Raw genomic sequence first — 23,155 nt, forward strand, 5'->3', positions numbered from 1 at the left:
GAACAAAAGAAAACCATAATTTGTGCATGCGTAGGGACTTAGGCTCTCAAAATGTCAAGCATTTTCTTTTCTAATGTAGGCATTGTACATACACATAGAGAGATAGGTAGGTGTGGGCTTGATAACCTATTCCATGGTTTGCATTATGGGTCTGGGAAGCTTGTTTTGGTAGGGTCTAGGTGTGATGATCCGTTACAAAACAAGACTAATTCAAGGTTTTGTACTTGCCTAAAACAGGCTTTTTGTCAACAGAATGTTTCTTGTTTAATCTTTCGGAAGTAGTAAGCAGGAGGCCCCTAAAACAGGCTTTTTGTCAACAAAATGTTTCTTGTTTAATCTTTCATAAGCAGTAAGTAGGAGACAGGCTGAATCTACTTACACTGTCATTTACAAAGGATATTGGAGGATCTAGTGGCTGAATCTACTTACGCTGTCATTTACAAAGGACATTGGAGGATCTAGTACTCCTGCTCCTGCTTGGGGACCAGTTAAACGAGGGTGGCGAAGGTTGCACTCAGTTGATAAAGCACTCAAGCATAGAAGTAGTACTAGAGAATACAGGTACCAAAATATATACGCTCCCTGCTACATATCCACTCTAATATATGATAAACCAAAATATATACCAGTAAGAAACACAGATGAGTATTGATGCTTCATGCTCAAGATCATCAGCAATGCCAAAGTAACATCGCTTTCTACAAACTCTAAATTGTCCATGGTGATCATATAAATCACAAAATAAGCATGTAAAACTAACAGCCTAACCAGATTTGTAGCTTTTTAATGATCTCGGGATTTCATTGATAAATTCAGCCAACAAGATGTTTCCTACTTAATGGTGCTGAATCTTTTGCAGTAACAAATATTATTTGCACACCTTTTCTTTTCTCGGTCCGGTCGGCTCTTCCAAAGCGAGTACATAGAAATAAAGAATACAATGACTGAAAGAGGGTTACATACATCTCTGGAGATTTAATGTTTAAACCACCTAAAAATCGTTTTTTTTTTCCAACTAACACTATTCTGGTACCAGTCCTCCAGAATCAACCCCATAATCTTGATAGAAGATATACGCTTCATACAAACTGTTGGCCAGTAATATCACCATGCATTCCCACACACCATGGCGCTTCACAGAGCAGACAGCCGCACACCACAAACAACGGTGGTAACCAAAGGAAACTGAACTTAAAAGGGGGCTCTGCCGAAGTCACCTACATCTTCCACACTTCAGAGCTCACGCACATTCTTGAAGGCACCAACCTTTTTTAACTGATGATATGGCTGAGATGTAGAAAGAACGAAAAAAATGGCCACTGGGCTCCGGGCACAAGTGGCCACCGGAAACAATGGGAAAACATCCCAGAATATCAGAAGGAAGCAACTATCGTGGTGCCTTCTTGCGGCTAAGGATCTCCTGCTCTTTTAGGCGATGCTGGAACCTTGCCAATCGGGCTTGAAGGCTAACCAGGCCTGCAGCCTTGCGAGAGAGCACAAAACTTAACTGTGTCACATAGTTATCGATGCGGCTTCCTGGTTGGTCAACCTCTGCCAACAAATTCATCTCCTACATAGATAAATAACACTGGGATAAGCAGCGGCGGCGCATGAAATTGACAAACAAAGAAGAAATTAATAACTAAGTGCTAACTGCATAAGGCCTCTTTCCCATAAACCACTTGTTCACCCCAAAAAATTTTAAACACAAATATTCACACCTCATAGCTTATCCATTGATACCAATCATCATTGAGCAAAAATATCACATTCAAATAAGAAAAATCCGCACAGAATGAGATTTGCTTAATGAAAGGTTACTTGAAAGTTATTAAGATCAAAACCTATGTTTAGAGACCCAAACAGGTTAACCTGCCTGACCAGTCACCCAGGAGCTCTGGTGGGTTGGGTCACCCAAAAACCCGAATTTTTAAGAAAAGACAACTGACCGAGCAGGTTGTACGGCGAAACCATCCAAAACACTGAAACCAAATTTAACCCAGCAATTCAAGGAGATCTTTTTTGAAGAAAGGGGTGTCCATGGTTCTCGTTCCCCATGGTTCAGCTGGACATGTAATCAGAACAGCAGAGAGAGGAGGGACTGGTTGCGGGTAGGGGGATTGGTAGAAAGAGGAGGTTTCGCTGTCAGGGGGAGAGGAGGGATGGTGATGAAGGGCAGAGGAAGTTGAAAACATCATTGATGGCAACGGGAGCTTGGGGAGACTGCTGTAGGATCGACAGTCACCAGAGCCCCTCACGATGATTAGATCATACGCAAGGTTAGCAATGTTCCAGCCAGAAAAACAGGTTGGACCAGGTCAATGGGTTACAACCATGATTAGAGACGATAGCTAGATTGTTTTAAGTGGATGAGATACTAGTGTGTAAGCTGTATCATAGCTCCAATAGATTCCTCTCTGCATTCTAAATATAAAATCTTGATTTTGGAGAGTATTCAGGAATCATAGATACCAAATCTAAAATAACTTATCACATTAGTTCTTTTAATACCTCTTAGCCTGCATAACTGACAACAAATTTGTGGAAGAAACAGTATGCACTAATGAAAGAACGGTTTGAAAGTTCAGCACTCAGGAAAAGTAGACTCTAGTGAGTCAACTTGGAAATTTGGGTGAGCTATGACATATTTTGACACAAACAAATAAACAAAGAAAAAAGATATATTAGAAACATTAATATCATCATTTAATCAGATGACTATTTATTAAATTCACTTTGTACATATAAAAAAGGATTTAAGATAAATTCAATCTTTGAGAACAATCCAGATCCATCTTCTAAATATGGAACATCACAAAGATGTGGAATTGTAAATTTAAGATAAAACTTTGGTTAAAACAATTTTGGAGATGTTTGTATCACCATTTTTGAGTGTAGATGCTGGAGCAAAAGGCGATTGCAAGGAGCAAAACATAAAATGGCAGCAATGTTCTAATAATGTTGCTAGCAGTCATACAAGTATTGACTTAACTACTATAATTTAAGGAATCAAACATTTAGAAGGTAAATTATTACAAGTTGTGATTCTTTGACAGGAAATACTAATATGAATGTTACGCTGGGAAATGCACCAAGTCTGTAGACTTGACTGATCCAATTATCCAATACAACCTCCAAAACTCCAACAGCAATCTTTTATGATCCAACTAATATAGATATATGGCAGGTTCTCAGCAAGCATTGACTCAAATCACTGAGTTACAAAACCATGCACTAAGCAATAGCAATTTGTATATGAAAAGAAGAAAAAAGCCATAGCAAAAGGATCACATGTGACTGGTAGTATGGTGGTGGAAATGCACAGTGGTGTGGGGTAGTTGAGGGGTTAGGGTGGGGTGCAGGAGGTTGGTTGGGTTGCATTCATATGGAGAGCCGCATTCATGATGGTAACATAAGGCAACTTCTTTTTTGATGCATGCTATTCAGCATCCAATCACGAAAGGATAGTATTTGACAAACATAAGCACCACCATTTCATAAAAACTTATGCATGGCACTGTACACCTACGCATGACTGTCATGGCAAAAATATATAATGATGGTTAAGATTAAGTGGAGAATATTACTATGCACATGCATGGCACATGAAATTGATATTCATTTAAATTTGCAAAAAAAATTGTAGAGGGACTGTTGCATGATGGAGCATGCTCAAAAGAAAAAAACAAATCCATGGATGTCATAGAGTAGGTGCTGAGCAGAAAAGATGTATCACATGGTTAAATGGTCTGCTATAAGTGCGAGGTCAAGTACAGTAAGAACGAATAGACATACGAGCAAGGTTCGCCGTACAGGTACCGAACCCCGTACCGGTGCCGCACTAGTATAGGCGTACCGAGTGTCGGTACGATATGGTATGCGGTATGCCAGACGTACCGCATTGGTGTACCGATATCGGTACCCATCGGTACGGGTACAGTACGCTCGGTACCGACCGGTACAGCGAACCTTGCATACGAGCATGTCCAGTTAATGACAAAATCAGGCCCAATAAGACAATGGTCCAGTAGAGAGAATATGCATGTCCAAGAAGTTGACCATGTGATCAAGTGCATGGACAATTTAGATCGAGTGGAGAGGAAACAAATAGGCACAATGGTCCTGCTTGACTATGTATCTTATTAAGTGCATGAACATTCAAAATTATATGGTAAAAGGTCAATAACCTAAAGAAAGAAATCAAGCATATATTCATTATTTAGTTATATCATATAATTGACCAAGCTGGAAAAGGAAGGTAGAAAAGGACTTTGAAAATGAAAATCTCAAGAATAATGCAAATCAAAAATTAAGATAGCTTGCAATCAAATAATGGAAGGTCTATAAACAATCATATAACAAATGCACTAAGGATCCCCAAAAAACAAAAGTTGCCAAAAGTAAAAAATAGAAGGAAGTGGACTGATAGCTTACTTCGCGCACTATCTCCATTGTATTTTCAATTTCTTTTCTATGAGCTGCCATAAGAGCCTCTTCTTCCTGTACCAATCAAGAGAAGGAAAAGATCAAAGACTGCATATTTTACCAATCAATAACAGGAAAAAAAGTAATTATGAAAGGACATGTTCGCTACCTCGAGTAAGGCATCGATTTCACCATCATTACATGAAACTTCCTGTTCATATTGCCTTGATGAAATGTTAGAAACAGAATCAAACATTTGTTGCTGCTTACGGCCTGCGACAGGTAATTCACTTGCAGTGTCTTTTCTTGACCAATTGTTCGTTTTTTCAGATTTTTCTTCCCTAGAAACTTTTCTACGAGGTGGAGAGACCTTTGATACTTTTTCTTCATCCTGGTTATCAAATGAGTTCTGAACAGAAGAATATAACTTGTTATTGTAACTGCTTTGACTGCTTTTTATGTCAACCCTCTCCCTCTCAAATGAGCCTGATGTTGCTCCACTTTCTTCCCTTCCATTATGGGTGTAATTTGACATCATACTGGATGAATTCCTATCAAGCTCTGATGTGGAATTATATGAAAAACTTTCCGCATTTCTCCTTGGCAGCTCCGCCACTTTCACCTCTTGATTTTGCTCAGGAAGATCCTCGGATTCAACTGAGAAAATAAAAGATGATGCTGAAGCTGATTCCTTGCCAGAAGGTACTAATGATCCAGTAGCTTGATCTTTTCTAGGATTACCGCTCTTGGAGAGACTTTTAACCCTATTCAGATAACAATAAGACAGTCAATAAAGCTCCAACAACAACCCAGCAATTCTCACGCAATTTTATAGTTCAGATTCAATAAATGTACCTAATCATACCTATCAGCATATCTTAAGGTATTAAGGGTATGTTCACAAGAGCCTGCATTTGGGGAAATGCAAGAAATCATAACAGTCTTTGAATTGCCAACAAAAGAGTCACGAAGCACCTCTGTCAGTTTGCTCCCACGGAACGGAATATGAATTTGATCATTGTCTAGGGCACGGATGCATTCCTTCAAAGCCAAAAGGCTCTTATTTATTTCTGCTCCTTCAATTCTGAAGTGAGAAAATAATACAGATATATCAGCTAACATCAAAAACAGCATTTTGAAGAATAACAATCAATGAATCTCACTTAGCAAGGGTCACACAGTAAATAAAATCAGACACTTGAACACAATAATTGATTGCATCGTTATGTGGTCACATCAAGATACAAATATAAACAAAATAAAGTTGCAATAAAAAACTTTTCTGAAAGACACACCGTGTCTGACGATCATTGTCTGTAGTATCAGCACCACGCTCACTTCCAGCAAGATCAATAAAAGAGATCTTCCCGATAACCTTGCCACCCTTAGATTCATTGCCATCTTTCTGCCTTCTGGTGTCAACTACCTCTTTGTGTTTCTTAATGGCAAGTTGCAAGATGGCATGAGATCTTGATGATTCTTCATTGGCTCCTGTAGAACCTGTACTACGTGCAGCATTTCCTTTCTCAATGAAATCCTTAACAATCTGAACATCTGAGACTTCAAATTCCTGCAATCCAACAATACAAACTTGTTGCTTTCCATCTTCCCTCATGCAGAGTTTCCTGATAAAAAACATTATAGGGAAAGAATTATGGTTTTTCCATTTAAAACAAACATTGCAAAACCATTTGTGACAACTAACGACAAAACAGAAATTGAAAGAGTACCCAGTTATAGTACACATGCCCATAATGTCTGTCCAAGTTGGTAAAACCAGTCACTTATTAAATTATTTAATTAAATAAGGAAAAAATGTTGTCAGTAGTATGAGGGCATCATGTATTTTGGGACTCGAAAAATTCCACAATCAACCATGTCATATAGAACTGTTCATCATGAACTTACTGGAGAGCTTTGTCTTAATTCTTAAAGCATTAAGATAAATCCTTGCACATGACCGAAGAAGCAATATTCTGCACATCTATCAATCATGTGCTTAGTTATTTTTCCAATAACTACCTATCAAGAAAACTTCCACTGAATAACTAGAAGATTAAACAGCTGAGAATTTTATGCCACATATTGCATTTTGTTGGTATTTCCACGAACTTGTGGAGAGAGAATCAAACAAAAATTTATTGACAATGGAAATTTGATAACTTGGTTGAACAAAAAACAAGGCAAATACCAAGGTTCTCCGTACCGGATCCGGTAGGCGTACCGGTCGCCTACCGGACCGGTACGGTTCCGGAACCGGCCGATACGAACTGGCCCGCTCTTCCCCACCGGAGCCGGGGAAGAAGAAGAGAAGGAAAGAGAGCTCGGGAAAGAGAGGGAGGGAGGAGACCCGTCGCCGCCATTGGGGAGCCGCGGAGGAGCGGCGGGAGGGACGCGGCCGCGGCCTCGGCCTCCGCCGCACCCCCGCGGGCTCTACCCCCCCCCCCCCCGCCCTCCACCGCCCCTCCGCGGCTCTCCAATGGCGGCGACGGGTCTCCTCCCTCCCTCTCTTCCCCGCGCTCTCTCTTCTTCTCTTCGTCTTCTTCGTCTCCGACACAGAACCGTCTCGTACCGGTTTTCACTACTCCGGCGTACCGGTTACAGGCCGGGCCGGTTCGTCAGACCTTGGCAAATACCATTAAGTTAAAATCCCTAGATAAGGTGCACTAGTTATATAACATTAATAGGTATGGAGAAGCCAACCTCCTATCGCAAAGAAGATCAAAAAGTTTCCCCCCATATATCTCAAAATAGCTGAGCCACAATTTGAAATTTTGATTATGGTAGTATGGTTGACGCAACAATCGAACAATGTCTTCTACAGCTCTGAGAGGCAAAGGTTTCATTGTGTATGTCTTCCCACTACCTGGAAAAACAAGTAAACCAGGTATTATGGTTATTTTGATGACTAACAACTTGTCATAAAAATGTGCCAAAATATAAATCTATAAAGATATAGGCAAGTATTTTTGTATATTAGATTTGCATCTGTATACAAAAATTTCTACTCAGATATTAGTTTCAAACCATACCTTCAGCCTCATATTTCATCCTTTTCATTTTTAATTTCTAAGAGAATCAAACATCATCATACAAACTGGCATGAATGCTATGTGCAAGAACTTCAAGGATACACCACTTCCTTGTTGACAAAAATAGGATGCCATGCAGAGCAGATCTAAAACTTAAAATCACGTTTAGCGATAATAAATAGGCATGCAAATAACATTCTTTGATTCAAAAGGCACATTTTTTTAGACAGGCCTTCAAGAGGCAAATAATTCAGATTAACTAGGGAAGTGAACTTCTCAGATATCATAGGACTATTACAAGGTGGCATGCAACCCTTTATGACATGTAGAATGCTCCTTGGACTGAGGTAGGTCCCCTGTAATAAGGGTGTGGCCATTACCATAACCATCAAACCTTCTCCGAACTATATGAGTTTATGACCATATCTTTTTATCCTAATGAAAACCAGTTAGACACTCTGCATCTAACTTCTCTCAAGAATGGGGGAAACTTTTTGGATTTGTGAATCATCATTCAATAAGAATTCCTAAGTTACGTCTGATGTTGTCTCAAACTGATAATGGTAGATAAAAATGATAACAATAATAACTATGAAAGTATAAATAAATACATAATAGCTATAATTATAAGGAGGCTCTACATATGCCATTATGATGTGCCATAAGAGGTGCAGCAGCCAAAGAAGGCCCATTATTTAAGGCTAGATTTCCAATACTAAATGCAAAACAAAAATCATCAGCCTTCTATCGAAAACATAGCACTCAACAAAGGAAGGCCCAAAAGCTTCTGATTCGAAAAGGCTTCAGCTGCAGCTCTCAAATGTACAGTTTCTGTTAACCCCTCCCAAAAAAGGAAACTGACCAAAGAAATAGAAAAGCCAAGGCCTGGTTTCTCAATCTATGTGATGAAAGTAGGAGCTAGGATGCTCATAGGATGATTCAGTCGCCAAAATGTGATTCATGAAAGCTCCACTCGCTGATCTTACTCTAATATCAAATGTACAGTTTCTGTTAACCCCTCCCAAAAAGGAAACTGACCAAAGAAATAGAAAAGCCAAGGCCTGGTTTCTCAGTCTATGTGACGCAAGGAGTAGCTAGGATATTCATTTTCATCATTGGACATTCAGTCACCAAAATGTGATTCATGAAAGCTCCACTCACTGATCTTACTCTTTAGTTAGTGTTTTACCATGTTAATTTGAACCTTGGTGGGTTTTTTTGGTGCATGGTTGAAATCAAAAGACCATAAGACATTGAATAGTTGGATGAGGAGATGATGGGGCAATTTAACAGCCCCTCACCTGCACTCCCTCCTCTTCTTTCCTTCAAGTGGGCTAACAGCTTGATAAGGGCAGTTAACGAATTATTAAGGACCTGTTTATAATTTCTTTATTAAGGACCTGTTTATAATTTCTTCTTCGCTAACTTCTTGATAAGGTAGTTCACGAATTATTAAGGACCTGTATAGCATTATTGATTCCTCCTACTACTCTCTCTCCTTATTTCAATACCAAATTTTCTTGTGCCTATTCAAACTAATTTATTGGCAAGGCTTATCAAAAAGCATTATTGATTCTTTTGGCATCTTATATGACTACTAGCACAGACCTCATGCTATGCACGTGAGAGAAGCATGGATCAAATTTTTTCTTCTTCGCTAATTTTTTCTTTATTACATTGGTCCAATTTCACCCGGTTTCGGCCATCATATTCATGTGCCATCAACAATTATCTGATCAAATTTTTTGGGAATCACAGATTCTTGCATGCAGTGAGACTTTTATTCGAATTTTGACTGTGTTTTCCTATTTTCTTTTTCCTTCATTTGGAAGTTGGGACTATACAAACGATAGTATCAAACCTTGTTTTCCCTTTTTAGTTGGATTATCCTTTTTAAGTTATACTCTGAATCACTAGCAATAATCCTAATTAAAACTGAGATGATTGAATAGTCAACTGACAGCCCAGTGAAGTTCTCTGTGTATATTACGAGATGATTCAAAATCAAGCCATCATCTCATAATTCATCCACCTAAAATCATCATATTCATGTGCTGGGATGTCCGCACAGTGAGCGGAGCATTTGCACTATGTAATTTAAACTTCAAAAAATGGTCTAAGAAATATTAGCTGATCAGTCCTATGAACTATGGCAGCATCAGTCTTTTCTTTAATTTCGCTCCTTTGGATGACAAAAATAATGATAGTCTCAATTTTTTAACCTCTTCACGTTTTAAAGTTTAACAAAAACCAGTTTTTAACTTTTTAAGAAAGACAATTAACTTTAAGAAAGAAAGACAAGTTGTACAATTGGTTAGCAAGCTAGATGCCTTCAACAGTGCTTTATTTCAACTTACCTTAATATGGGTTACATCAGGCATGATCCAACAACTTTGTACGCTTCGCTTACACCCCAACCCCAGCATTTTCCTCTCCTATCTAAAAGTTGTCAGAAGCTTCTAACTTGGGCAATACACCGGCTTCAAATCTCTTTGGAAACACACCCTTGTCTTGCGCCTACTTCTGCCACACCCACACCAGCTCCTGCTTCAAGTGACTAAGCTCTATTTTGAATTTTTATAATGTTATTCTAATATATATATATAAGAAATTTAAGTTGATAGATGTTGCAATCTGGTTCTTAAGTTTATAATTCATTCCTCAGATAACACAGTTCCCTATATCAAACCTCCCCATCTTCCCTCTTCAACTAGCCTCTTCTAGTTTAAAGGAATCTTAAGGGTTGCTTTGGTCAGATGAGCATAAATTGCAATCAGTGAGATTAGTCCACCCACATGCTAACTAACCTTTCGGATATAGGGGTGCAACCCAAGCTGGGTTAGTCTGAAGCAACCCAACCGACCTGCAGTTTGGATTTGGTTGGGAAAATTGTCAACCTGATTTCAGGTTGGGTTGGTTTCAAGTCAAAAGCTTGGGCAACTCAACCAAGCCAAACCTGAAATACCACGACCTACTAGCCTGGCCTAACATGAAAGCTAACTTGTATTAGGTGCTCCGAAACTAAACCTGACTCCAATTTCTGCAATAGAGCTCTCAACATAATCCGTTTGAAACCTTGCTTAAATCAACCCAACCCAACCGAGCCCAACCCAAATTGTGTCTAGGTTTTGGAGCTGGGTTCAACTTGCAATTGGGTAGTCAAATTCCTTATCGGGTTGGGTTGGGCTCCAGTTGGCCTTTAACCTGATCCACCAAGCTGCATCTCAGTCAGCGTATCATGGAAGACCTCCTTTTGTTGCTAAAAATTGCCTTGCCTAGGATCTTAGCATCAAATCATAGAGAACTTGCATAAGCTTCATGTTAAGTCATAAAACTATGCCCAGTTTTCCCACAAAGCCTTCTAAAGTTATTGCTCCATAGCCAGCATTCTAGTGTTTGGCAGAAATCATGTTTCGTTAACTTCTAAGGGATTATAAGTTGTAGAAAAACAAGTTGAACAAACCTGCACACAATAAGTATTTTAAAATAAAAGATTTCCATACATCTAGAACAGAGCTCCACATGAATAAAGAAACTGCATATCTGAAATTACTATAGAGGTTGTTAATCTTGTCCATGGTTCAACACACCTGTTTGACCATAAGCAAAACATGTGGCTTTTGTTCTCTGAAAAATGGTCGGTATAATCGGTTCCACAGTCTCACGATATACCTGTTCAGGTTAGTGAGCTTAAAAAGATACACAGAATTGACAGGAATGGTAGGATAGTTCTCTGTGCAAACATATCAAGGCAGTCTTATGGCAAAAAAAGAGATGAACAGACTCACAAATTGAAGGTCATTCTGACAGGAGATCATACCTCATCATTTGTAACATGCTCACCCAGAACTGCATCAAAACAAAACTCATGCTTCTCCACATATGCAGTCAAGTCCACCTGCCACGTCAAGATTATAAATCAGTCATGTCAGTGAGTACAACAAGCAAAAGAAAGCAGGCATTAACCACCGCAGGGTTGGCATGCTACATGCCAACAACAGAATTCATCATAAATATTTGTTACCATGTATGAAAAGAGAAGAAAAAATCATGCACTTAAGGGTGATGTAATGTAATTATTCAAGCCAAAGAATGATGCAATAAAGAAACTAAACCAAGAGTACATTCACTGAAAAAATAATGGAAACAATTAAGCATAAAAACTTAAAAAGACCATCATCCTATCAAATATGAGTGTGGCATGAGGGCATTTGATGAAATCTCACTCACAATGGCCTGGGCTTCAGACTCTCATCAACAAGCAAGTGATGAACCTCATCAAAAGAACAGGGTATTGATTTTTGTAGTTATAATAACCCCTGACTGTAACAATTAGCTTTCATTACCTAAAGAAAATCATACAAACCCCACTACACTACACTATATACCAGGCTTTCAGAACCTTGCAGGATTCACACCAGCTAAAACAAGGGAACAACAAGGTAGAACCTAATATCAAGAGCCATGATTCGCAAGGAACAAACTTGTTTCACTGATCGAACCTCTCTTCGGTGAGGAAATCAGTAAATGTTTCAGCCATTCCCTCCACACAAACTGCAAGCAATACAATCTGGTTGAATTAGAAAGCTCATCCACAAATCTCTCCATTGGGTTTAAATTCAGCATCACGTTTGAAATTGTTTTCATTTGATATAACAAACTTTCAGCTGCGGCACACAAGATGCTTGATCTTGGCCCAGCCCATGGTTAGACCCTGAAATAAGGTGCTTCTGCTGTAGCTTAAGTCTCAACACAAGCCCATGTTGAAGCCACAGCAAAAGGTTTCTTTTTATGTAACTAAATCTATTCAAATCTTTTCTGATGATGATATACAGAAATCTTTTCCATATAATTAGAACTCACAAAGACGGAAACACAACTCCATACCAATGATGAGGAGCCTCTTTTTAACCCAAACAGCCTACTAGCATAAGTGAATTTTTAAAATTTCAAGGGGTTGAGCAAAATCAGAATAGCAAACAATAGAAGGGCCCATAACGGGAATAACAAAAGACTCGCCACTAAGTATCTTTATTATTTTCTTCATTCCAAGATCATCACTTCCTTAACAAGAAAGTGAAAGCACAACTTATCAGATACTAGGCAACAGATCACAGCTGATTCCTCCAGAAGCAAAAATTCCTTGCTCCAAATAGACAATCATTTTGAAGCTACTAATAAACCAATTTCACAGAACCCTGTAGGACCCTTGGATATAAGTCAAAACTTTGTAGGCTGTTAACTACAAGAATTTATAAATTTTAAGGATCCCAGTAACTTTGTTGGGGAACAATAATAGGAGAAAGAACCACACTTCAAGGGTTTACCAGATACATCAAAGTCCTGATAACAAAGTAAATCTTTCTTTAAGTCAAAACCATGAGGCAGTAGAGGCAATAAAGAATTAAATTTATTTTCCTTAAAAATAACATAAGAAGATAAATTAGGGTATCTACCATTTTTTGGAGAGAAAGTTTAACTTTATTGCATCCTCTTGATTGAAGAACTTGGTGTCTCGCCACCAAGGACTCAAGATGTTGATCTCAGTCGTTGATTTTCAAAGGACACCATTTAAATTTTATTAGGTTACAAGAAGGATTTTTTTAGTTATAAAAGGAAATCATGTGACAACATAATACATACCATTTCTCTACCACAGAATCATTATACAAGGCATGTCTAACTTTGAAGAGCAAGCCCTAATCACTAATCCTGAAGTAGAAGCCTTCAGGCTAGCTTTCATAACCTTGCACAACTGAGTAGTAGGTGGCCTTGAATATGGTTCCTTTACTTCAGCCTAATGTAAAGAGAAAGCACATGGACCAGCCTGGAACTCATGTAAGAATTTAAACAAGGAAAATCTAGGTTATGGTGGCTTTTTGAGAATTTCTCACATCTCTATGATCATTCTTTCACATGTGGAACCAAACAGAGGAACTAGTTTGTTAACAATTGGGTCATATTGTTTCAAGGTCAGCATTTAACTGAATTTAGATGCCAATACTTGGAAACAAAAAATGGAAATAAGCCTACTACCTGCAAATAAATAATGAATGCCAAACAAAGAAACATCACATGGTAATTGGTAACTTGCTGAAAAATCCAACTGAATATTTATGTAGGTGTTAAGAAATTGTATAATGCGCATGTGAAGAATTTGGTACCAAGGGCCTGTTCTTAGGGGGATGAAAAAAGGTTGCTGTACCGGCTCATGGGAAAATTTGATACTAAGGGCCCGTTCTTTGTGAAGATTATATTATATTATAATAATAATAATAATAATAATAATATATTAGGGTTAGGGGTGTTTTAGGGACAAAATAATAAGGTGACTTTACCAGCTGATGGAAAAATGACTTATCCACTTCCCAGGTGGTTAAAACTTTTCTCCCATTTCATGGGTAAATGCTATCTATGGAAAAATAACTTACCCGCCTAGAGAAGCATGAAAACATAGGTAAGTTGGTCAATGGAAAAGTTAACCAACTTTTCCATGATATTTACCCACCAAAAAACGGGTCCTTATGGAGAACCGTCTTACAATTCAAATTTATTAAAAAAAATACCAAACTGTGAAGGCAATAGTTCACATAACATTCAATCATGTAATGGAAAAAAATATCTTGGATTGTAAATCTCACAGAGGTTTTGCAATATTATTTCATACTACATGCTTAGTAAACAGTTGAACTCATTCAAAAACAAGTATCCGAGAGTCATGGTAAAGAAGATGGTTAACATCAAAATCGTATAATATTCTGCAGACAAAGAAAGATATCAAACCTTTAACTTAGGCTCATAAACAGTTAAAAATGCATTATTATGTACGGTTACAATATCATCCTCTTTCCGAGAAATCTCCTTCTTGTTCAAAGGCCTTTTACGTACCTGAAAAAGGAGGGGGGGAACAAACCAGTCAATTGGACTCCCGAGTGCATCTCATAAATCAACAACAAATTTATTAACAGAAGCTTTAAGCAAGGTTTGCAGTCCCAATCAAAACTAATCCAAAACTGCCCAAGTTTCAATTGCAACAATCAGTTCTGATCCAGCTTCAGCTAGTTTCAGCCAAGTAAACTAAATAAAAATCTAAATTTAATATTTTGAGGATCTTTCTCCTTCATTTTTGCTAACATAAAGCTTGCTAATGGATGATGTATCAAGCTTCTAGGATGCATTTTTTCAGGACTAAATTCAAATCTGCAAGCTGGACCTCAGAGAACAAAAATATCTTAAAATGCTAAAAGAAATGCATGTAAAGGACTATTAAACCAATGGCTTAAATTGGTAACAGTTAAACAAGACTTTGTAGAGCTTACATTTCATGAAGTATCTTGAAATAACTTAAGTTTCCGAATAAAAATATAAATATTGTAAACTGCAGAAAACTTTTGTTAAAAATGCATAAATCCTAATAGACTAGATTTCCACCACATAACGTTTTTAATCTTAAAATGATGCATCATCAATTTTCTACATAATTTTTTTGTAATTCTTATGCTATTATCAAAAGTTTTCTGTATGTTATCTTTGAATAATCTAATACATTTTGAAAAGTTTCAAACAACAGTAACCAAACAACAATACAATGAAGGGTTCAAGACAGTACAATATACTTTAACATCACATCTAAGACACATGGTTCATTTATCTTTACCGTTATGATCTTTTTCTTTTTTATTTTAAAAATATTTTTCAGCTGAAACATTAAAATGCAAACATAAACTCAATTAGCCTCACTGAAGTCAAATTAAAAATTCGAAATTTCAATCTTTAGTATGAAGAGAACAGCTTGGGATATAATAGAGGGCAGTAGTGTGATTGTTTCATCAATACCAATGTGCTTTCAAATTTTGTTTGCTTGAAACTTGAGTGTGATGACAAACCCATAGAGAAATCACCTTTGCAAAGCATTAACAATAAAATTTAATACAGAAGCTTTGAGAATGCGATATACCGAAGTTTACAAAAAGACAACCTCTTCTAAGAAACTTCTTGAAAAAAATTACACATCTCCTCATATTTGGAACATGTGGTAGATAATGTTAGTGCTTTTTCTAAATAAGTATTTTTGTTTGCACTCTCTTTTTTGTTATCAGCAATCCAGATTCAATCTCTCCAGTTTAATATGTTATTCCTCCATGACAATAGTTCAATCCGTCATAAATTATTGAATCAGCAAAAGTCTAATGGTTGGACCTATAAACTAAACAAAATATACATAAAGATATTTGAACATCTCTGCTGGAAAGGAAATATTTGTGGGCCAATCAAGTAGAATTGTAATGGCAAACACCCCTAAACTGTTGCCGTCAAAATAATACTTCACCATATAGTAAAAAGGACAGCATAAAATGTAGGAGACTTTTGAATATCACCCATATAGCAGGTGGAATGGTACAGCCCATGTATGTGGGGAACCAATTCCCTGGAGAATTCTTATCTGTGCCACTTATATTTGACAACTTCCAGTTGAACATACATGAGGATGAAAATAAAAATATTGGTTGCAGTGATAGGAGATGCAAATTAGGACTTCAGGGTTAAGGTCCAAAAAAAAGGCAAAATAGCAGCATTCTTACAGTGACAAGGTTCACATCTTATCAAAGATAAAGCTATAATACATTAATGAACTGTTCCATCTAAAGACTAGTTATAATGCACATGCCAATGCATGTGGCTACTACTAAAGATTTCATCTATAGGATCAATTTTAAAAAGATAGCATGGTTGGAAGCTAATATGCCTTCCTCATTAAATTGCTTAAGATATATTTGGGATATTACGCTCTTAATCTAGATAAGCTTAAGTTTTGCTATGACTAACAAATCACTATGAATTTGGAATTTGGAGGATATGGGACTCTTATTATGCATAAAATAATCCTCAATTAAGGAGAGTTCCCCCTTGGACTCCTCAGAGTCCAGCAATGTTAGGATCCGTTTCTACAGAACTTTAGCATGGTTCAAAACTCTTAAGAGAGAAATCTAATTAAGGTTATCATGAGAACTGAAAATTTGGGAACTCTAGCCATTTTTACATAGTGTTTGGATAGGATATGAAGTCATTTACAACTCAAGTATCTAAATATCTCTCACATGCATTGAGAAATCTAAGTGTATAAAACTATCTCCAAATTGGAATATAAGTATCTTAAACATCCAGGTGAAATTTTCTAAATGCAGAGGCATCAATAATGTGAAAGCACAATATCCAGAATGCATTCCGACCCTATGGTATCAACTATCAAGTTTATATGATTAGAAGCAATTTAAATACCACAACTTTAATCTTGGCTACATTGCTCTCTTTTGTGCTAATTTCTCTTTCACTGACTGAAGATCTAATATTGCTATCGGCCAGCCCTTGTTGCTTGCTAGGCACTGCACCATCATCATTATCAAAACCCCTGGTATGCATGAACGGTGATGGCTCAAATGGCTCTGACATTACATGCTGCAAAGAGAGGACAAAGCACAAATTGCAATTAGGACTTTAAAAAAGGGAAAAAATAGCATGTGATATCAACATTATCGAATTAAAAAAAAAAAACAAGATTTATTGACTAACAATTGTCATCTACATCCATGATGAAATTGATCCATTGACTAATTTTTCCTTTTTTTTGATGGAGAGGATGGGGTATGTGAAGGGAAAACCAGTGACAGATCAAATTATTAGATCTCTCACACAATTGGATAACAGTTTGATCCCCAATAGACAATTTCAATGACTGAAAGATATCATAGTAAAATTTGTAGGTTTACTAATAAAAAAAGCACGCCCCCACCATTTCTGTTGCTTTTACATAATCAGTGCTAATCGATGCCAAATAATCATATAAATCATGGAAGAGAGAGAAAACAAAGATGAAGACTACCACAGTCACAGACTCACAATGCATTGTAGAAGAGTGATTGCATAAATGCCACCTTCCCCTTAACCCAAGCTAGTTATTCCCTTATTTTTTTACACTTAAAAAGTTTTTATATTAGCCAATATGAAATGAAATATGAAACAACTTAAGAGGCTGGTTCGATCTTCAAAAATTCATTTAGATGACTTAGTTTTATTTCACTGAAGTTCACAGAGTCAATTTTTTCTCCCTTGTAAAACACTTGGTTGATTCACTAACCTGCTTATAAATATTTGCATCCTCTAAAGGCTGTGTTTGCTTGCAGGCTCAAGGGAGGTTAAATAGAATAAAGTTAAAGACCTTTTCCACCTATTCCACTTTTAACTTACCAAACTCCAATAAAGTAACCTTTATTCCAAAGGTAAGGCCAGTATCTTAAAAAGTAAGTTCTGCTACTTTTTCCAGTTAACCTGGAATAAATTAATCCACCATCTAGGGTGGAGTAGTTTATTCCAGAGTAAAGAGGAAAAGGAGTGAATGAACCCATTTACTCTGGGTAGATTACTCTACAACTAAATGCAGTCTTACTCTGTCGCGCTATCTTCTCATATACAATATTAAATGGGTAATGGGATTGGCATCGAGCTTTTAGTGATTTTGAAACAAGTGACAACCTATCGGTATCAGATCTTCATTAAAAGAAATGAAGTAGAGTCTACAAGAATTCTCCATACTCGAAAACTTTCTACTTCTTTAATTGATTTTACTTTTTTTTTTAATTTTCTAAACAACATCTACTGAGTTTCAAGCCGAAGCCAACACTAGTGAAATTACCAAAATGTTTCCTTAAGCCTTGTTTGGACCTTGGAACAAGACCAAGTATTAAACTTTAAAATTGAATAGCAAACATTTAGATGATTTGAAGTAGATCTAATTGGTTCATTATCAATTCCATTAATTAAAATTTTACAGAATAATCAATAAATCATTTGTTTAATCTGATCTATTCATGTCTTCATCAAAGAATCTACCTGATTGCTCTTACTCAACAAAATGAATCAGTTTTCTCTTAAAAAATGAATAAGCATTTTAACTTTCAAAGCATAAAATTATCACCACACTCTTACTATTATTGCTTCAGATCAAGTTAATAACCAAATTTTGACATAATAAATAACTAAAATGAGATTTCAAGATAGCTTGAACAAAGTACGAAGTCATAGTTTCGCTTAAGGATAAAGTGGACTACCTATATATTGATGATCTCAATTGTGGATCTCCTTCAAAACAGCAAAATTCTTACTTCCATTTTCTTTTTCCCCTAATTTCTTTCTCACACCACCAGCTAGCATAAGCTATGAATGTTACACAATATGTGAGAGGATGATGCCATAGTAACAACTAAGAATAATATTTTATTAATCCACTAATGTAACCTTTTCTAAAATATGCAGATTGTACTCAATAATTAACCCTACAATTATAGGATACGGCTTAATTGTCATTATTGTTGTTATCACATACCTTAGCATGTTCCACCATATGTCATGATATGTTAATATGTTGATTAAAAGGGTTTGATACAGTCTAATGTAGCAACAGACATGCAAGGATATGCATAGCATCAGCTGGTAGCATGAAACCTATGAGACCATTTCTTATGTCACCAGAATTATATGCTGAAGAAAATCCCAAAATCCATACAGCACACCTAGTCAAGAATAAAAATCAGCTGATCACATCTTTTAACCTACATGAAAATATGGGACCAATTATATCCTTCAATAATGCAAGTTTGTGCAAAACAGGAACCCCTTAATCACAGTAAAAAAAAAGGAAAAAAGGTTGAAAGATATGCAAGCAAACTAATAGTTGGACATGAAGTGCATGTCCAACAAATAGTCTGGTTAAGTGCATGGACACTTAAGATTAGATGGAAGAAGAAGAAGAAAAAGTGTGGGAATTACATGAGAAAGTAATGTGATGGGCTTATAACAACCACGATCGAGCAGAGAGAGAAGGGAATCCAAGCACATGTCGATAATAGGTGAATAAAGATGGACCATATAGCTAATTATGATACTTTATTTATTAAGATAAAGTTTGTTATGAGTTACTATTAAAAACCCATCATGATGTCACGATGATGATGGCCTCTTCCACCAGACACAGATAGTTTAGTTTTTTTCCTACTTCTCTACTGCAGTCATTCACATTTATGATATATTCTTGTTTGCACATAGCTGTGAGAAGAAGAATGATGAGATATTATTTTCAGCAAATCACAAACAATGGATCGCTTCATCCCATATATCTTATGCTCATTGTTGTTTCTTTCTTCTAAGTATTCCTACGTATCCTTTCTCAAATTAAACAAAATGAGAAATGATTTCTAGCAGATACTGTTTTCCAAATATGTACTTCTAAATTATAAAAATAAGGAAGTTTGTTAAGAAAAATGTTCATCTAGCAAACATTTATTAAGACTGAAATAAAAAGAAGATATGAGTATCATGCGATGCAGTGTAAAATTGTGCCACCCTTTAAATTAATATGGGTGCAATATACAAATGTTAATTGAAACATGAAAAATGTAAATTCCATGGAGGAATGGATTTGAAAATTGGTTTTTCTTGACATTCATAAGGATCATACTTCAGAAAGAAGTTCGGTGTCATCCATAGCATGAAGATCCAAAAGGCCAGCTCCAAATTCCCCTCTCAGCTCAGGTGAATAAAAGCCATCAGATGCACCAGCTGCTCCTGGGGTGTATGGCTCTGTGCCAGACTCCATGTTAAAGTTCAAATTCCTTAAAAGTTTAAAGAGCTTCTGCTTCTCCTCAACAGTCTGTGGTCCATAACCCTATCGCCACAGCACCCAAAACAGAAGGATATTATAAACTACATCAAACCCAACGAAACCACCAGAAACAGTGCTATTGTATATTCATTAAATAACACCAATATTTCAAATGGAAAAATATAATTAAACAGTGAAGGCCGCATCACAAGAGAATAAATACTCCAACAACACGAGTAAACAAGCAATGATACAAACTCGTACTTACATACTTTGAAATTTGAGAACATTTTTTAAAAAAATATATCCTTGCAGCAGTACAAATATTCCACAACCTACATATGAAGGATACCCCGGATCTTGAGACCATTTATATGCTTTGAAATTTGAGAAAAATTTTATTTTTTAAAAAAGAAATTTCATCTTTGCAGCATTACAAATATTCCACGATCTGAACAAACGAAGGAATAACCCCAATCTTGAGAACACAAGACTACCCTATTTGAAGATTATTAAGCAAACAGCATCCAATTCCATCACCGTAATATAAGAATCAGGATTAAACCAGAGAGAGGAAAGAAAAAGATGACAAATCATTAAGTATACCCATCAAAATAAAAGACCCGTCATGAAGCATAATCAGAACAAAAACGCAAAAAAGGGAGATCTTTTTCTAATACCACTACATGAGAGTGAATCAAAATTAAGTTTTTAACATAACACATCACCGAGAACAGAGGAATCTCTGATCGACGCAAGATCCGGTACCTGCATGAGCAGATTGGGGAGCATGCGCTGGTCGGCGGAAGCCAGAGGCGAAGCCAGGTGCTGGAGCCCGGCGGACTGGAGCCACCGCGCCATGACCGCGTCCCCGGCGTCCCCGACAGCCCCGCTGGGGTGGTGGTCGTACAGAGCCGCCGCCGCCGCAGCGGCGTTGCTCTGCTGCACCTGGCCACCCATGGGGCGCTGCGACCTGCGTTGGGGCGCCAACTTTCCGCCTCCCTATCAAACACCTCCTTCGATCTAGACAGGACGAGATCTCCCGAACCCCCGATCCCTACGGAGACCCGCAGATCATCCAATCGAGGCCGATCGTGATGGGATTCGGAAATGCGAGGAATCTCCGCGGTTTTGGAGGGTGGGAAGATGGAAGGATCGATGGGGTAGCAGATCCGGCGCTGGATCCGAGGGCCAATGAAGCGAATTGGGGCCAATGGGGGTTGGGATCGGGGAGGAAGAAACCCTAATTTTAGAATTTGGGGGCGATTTCTTCCTTTGCTTTTTGATCCCCTCCCTTTTTGTTAGGTCAGGTGGGAGGGTTTTCGTGCGAATGAAAGCAAGCGATGTCGAAGAGACTGCACGCCCCCGTGGCGTGGGAAGGCTCTCTCTCTCTCTTCTTGCGATCTTTTTGCGTTTGGAGAGAGAGAGAGAGAGAGAGAGAGAGATTTGTTTCTCCAAATGGAGAAGAACACTGGACTCTCCGGTGAAGGTGGGATGAATTTAATTTTCTTATTTTGGATGGGCTCTTTTTATATGCTGGGGAGGGCTTAGGGTGAGACGTAGATGTCCTTGAGGGTTTTTTTATAAAAAAAAATTATGAGGAGATTTTCAGAAAAATGGAGAAGATGAATTTTATTGCTTGATTGGGATTTGTTAGGTGGGTTTTGAGGAAGGATGAAGATGTTTATTGTTTGATTGTATGAATAAATTTTCAAAATGGGGGAGAGAAGAAGATCTATGTTCAAGTTTACCTAAAGGTTGTACTGGAATTTTGGGTTGGATTCAAATTCTATGGATAAAGACATTAATAACTCAGGTAATACCTCTACCAATGAAATTACCATGACAGCCACTCCATCAGTTTATGTTAATGCATTAAAAAAATTTAACTGAATAGGAGAAAAAAATATTATTCTTTCAATATAATTCCTTCGGAATTTAGATCGGCAAAGGTCTCTTTAATCATTTTAGTGTATGGCTTTATTATCTAAGAGATTTAGTTAGAGTCTAAAATCTTTCAAAACTTTTATTTATAAGGTTTATGTTGATAGCTCTAATTATTTTAATTTTTTGAAAAAAAAGCATGTTTTAATCTTATTACTAAAGTATAGTCCATTCCATATAACTTATATTAATTTAAAATAAATAACTATCAAATATATTATATCTAATAATAATAACTATAAGTCTAGATCTAGATTAACCTTTGATATTCCTATTCTTCAAAGTACAATATTATTTTATTAGAATAATTTGAAATTTTGAATTTTTTTTATTGGATCAAGAACTTGAGGGACTTCATGGTATAAAACATATGCTTTAGTTAGAAGATCAAATGATATCCATAACAAACTTATCTAATGTCAATCATAGCAAAATAATCATAAAATAATGACCATTAATCTAATTCTAATTACACAAATCTATAAGATAATGGCAGGTCTACAAAACCATCATAATGGTCATTATCATGTTATAAATGTAGCTCCACGTAGGCCCACAGAGCTGGGCAGGAGCAGGATTGCAGGATCTTAATTAGATGTGGGCTTAGATCCTGTGATTCCTTGAGGAACACTTCACTCCAGTCTCCAGCAGAAAGGCTTTTCTTTGGTGGAAAGCATGCAGGTTGGGACCCCATCATTATGTGCTCTGGGAGTCCAATCAAAGCATCCTCAACGGAAGGCAGCTTGTTTAGGTCGCAGATCCCTGTGAGCTCTCATCCTTTCACCATAATATGATCCCAAATGATGGCGTAATAAAGCCCTATCAACTCGAGTCCTATAGATCTCACTAGCTTTCATGGGTATCATTGTTCATTCTTTTTATTTTTCTTTCATGCTGCTGTAGTCTCTCCCAAATATGATGCAATGCAGAATAGTATAAAAATATTTACTTCTATTTACTTCTTGTGGTCTTAAATAATCTTACACCTCACTGTTTTCAGTAGAATATTAATGGGTGTCGCCCATCTTTTTCTCAAAAAAAATGAGTTTGCATGAAATAAAATGTTTGGATGCAGTACAGCATTTGGGTTATGGTTTTT

The 23,155-nt window shown here is 37.0% G+C and overlaps 1 protein-coding gene across 2 annotated transcripts; it reads right to left on the reverse strand.

Moving 5' to 3' along the window:
- Nucleotides 1-772: 772 nt before the first annotated feature.
- LOC103715085 (kinesin motor protein-like protein) lies at nt 773-21,788 on the reverse strand. Of its 2 annotated transcripts, XM_008802602.6 has the most exons (12): nt 20,881-21,788; nt 19,969-20,175; nt 16,737-16,913; nt 14,241-14,345; nt 11,278-11,355; nt 11,048-11,129; nt 7,129-7,291; nt 5,721-6,050; nt 5,291-5,509; nt 4,595-5,189; nt 4,435-4,500; nt 773-1,570 (listed from the first exon to the last, which is right to left on the reverse strand). In XM_008802602.6, the coding sequence occupies exons 1-12, from the start codon at nt 21,070-21,072 to the stop codon at nt 1,388-1,390; spliced, it is 2,397 nt and encodes a 798-aa protein (XP_008800824.4). In that variant the 5' UTR covers nt 21,073-21,788; the 3' UTR covers nt 773-1,387. The 2 variants fall into 2 exon arrangements, with proteins under 2 accessions (XP_008800824.4, XP_088566712.2); XM_088710586.2 differs by lacking the exons at nt 19,969-20,175; nt 20,881-21,788 and adding an exon at nt 18,563-18,673.
- Between the last annotated feature and the right edge of the window lie 1,367 nt (nt 21,789-23,155).

The sequence above is a fragment of the Phoenix dactylifera genome, chromosome 14 (genome assembly GCF_051530095.1).
Source record: "Phoenix dactylifera cultivar Ajwa chromosome 14, Ajwa_hap1_PhDact_Kaust_v1.1, whole genome shotgun sequence".
In the NCBI taxonomy this organism is placed as follows: domain Eukaryota; kingdom Viridiplantae; phylum Streptophyta; class Magnoliopsida; order Arecales; family Arecaceae; genus Phoenix; species Phoenix dactylifera.

Coding starts and splice junctions, on each gene's coding strand:
- LOC103715085 (XM_008802602.6), bottom strand. CDS start 21,072: ATGGGTGGCCAGGTGCAGCAGAGCAACGCCGCTGCGGCGGCGGCGGCT. Junction 11,130..11,277: donor AGCATGTTACAAATGATGAG/GTATGATCTCCT, acceptor TAACCTGAACAG/GTATATCGTGAGACTGTGGA. Junction 5,190..5,290: donor ACCTTAAGATATGCTGATAG/GTATGATTAGGT, acceptor TTATCTGAATAG/GGTTAAAAGTCTCTCCAAGA.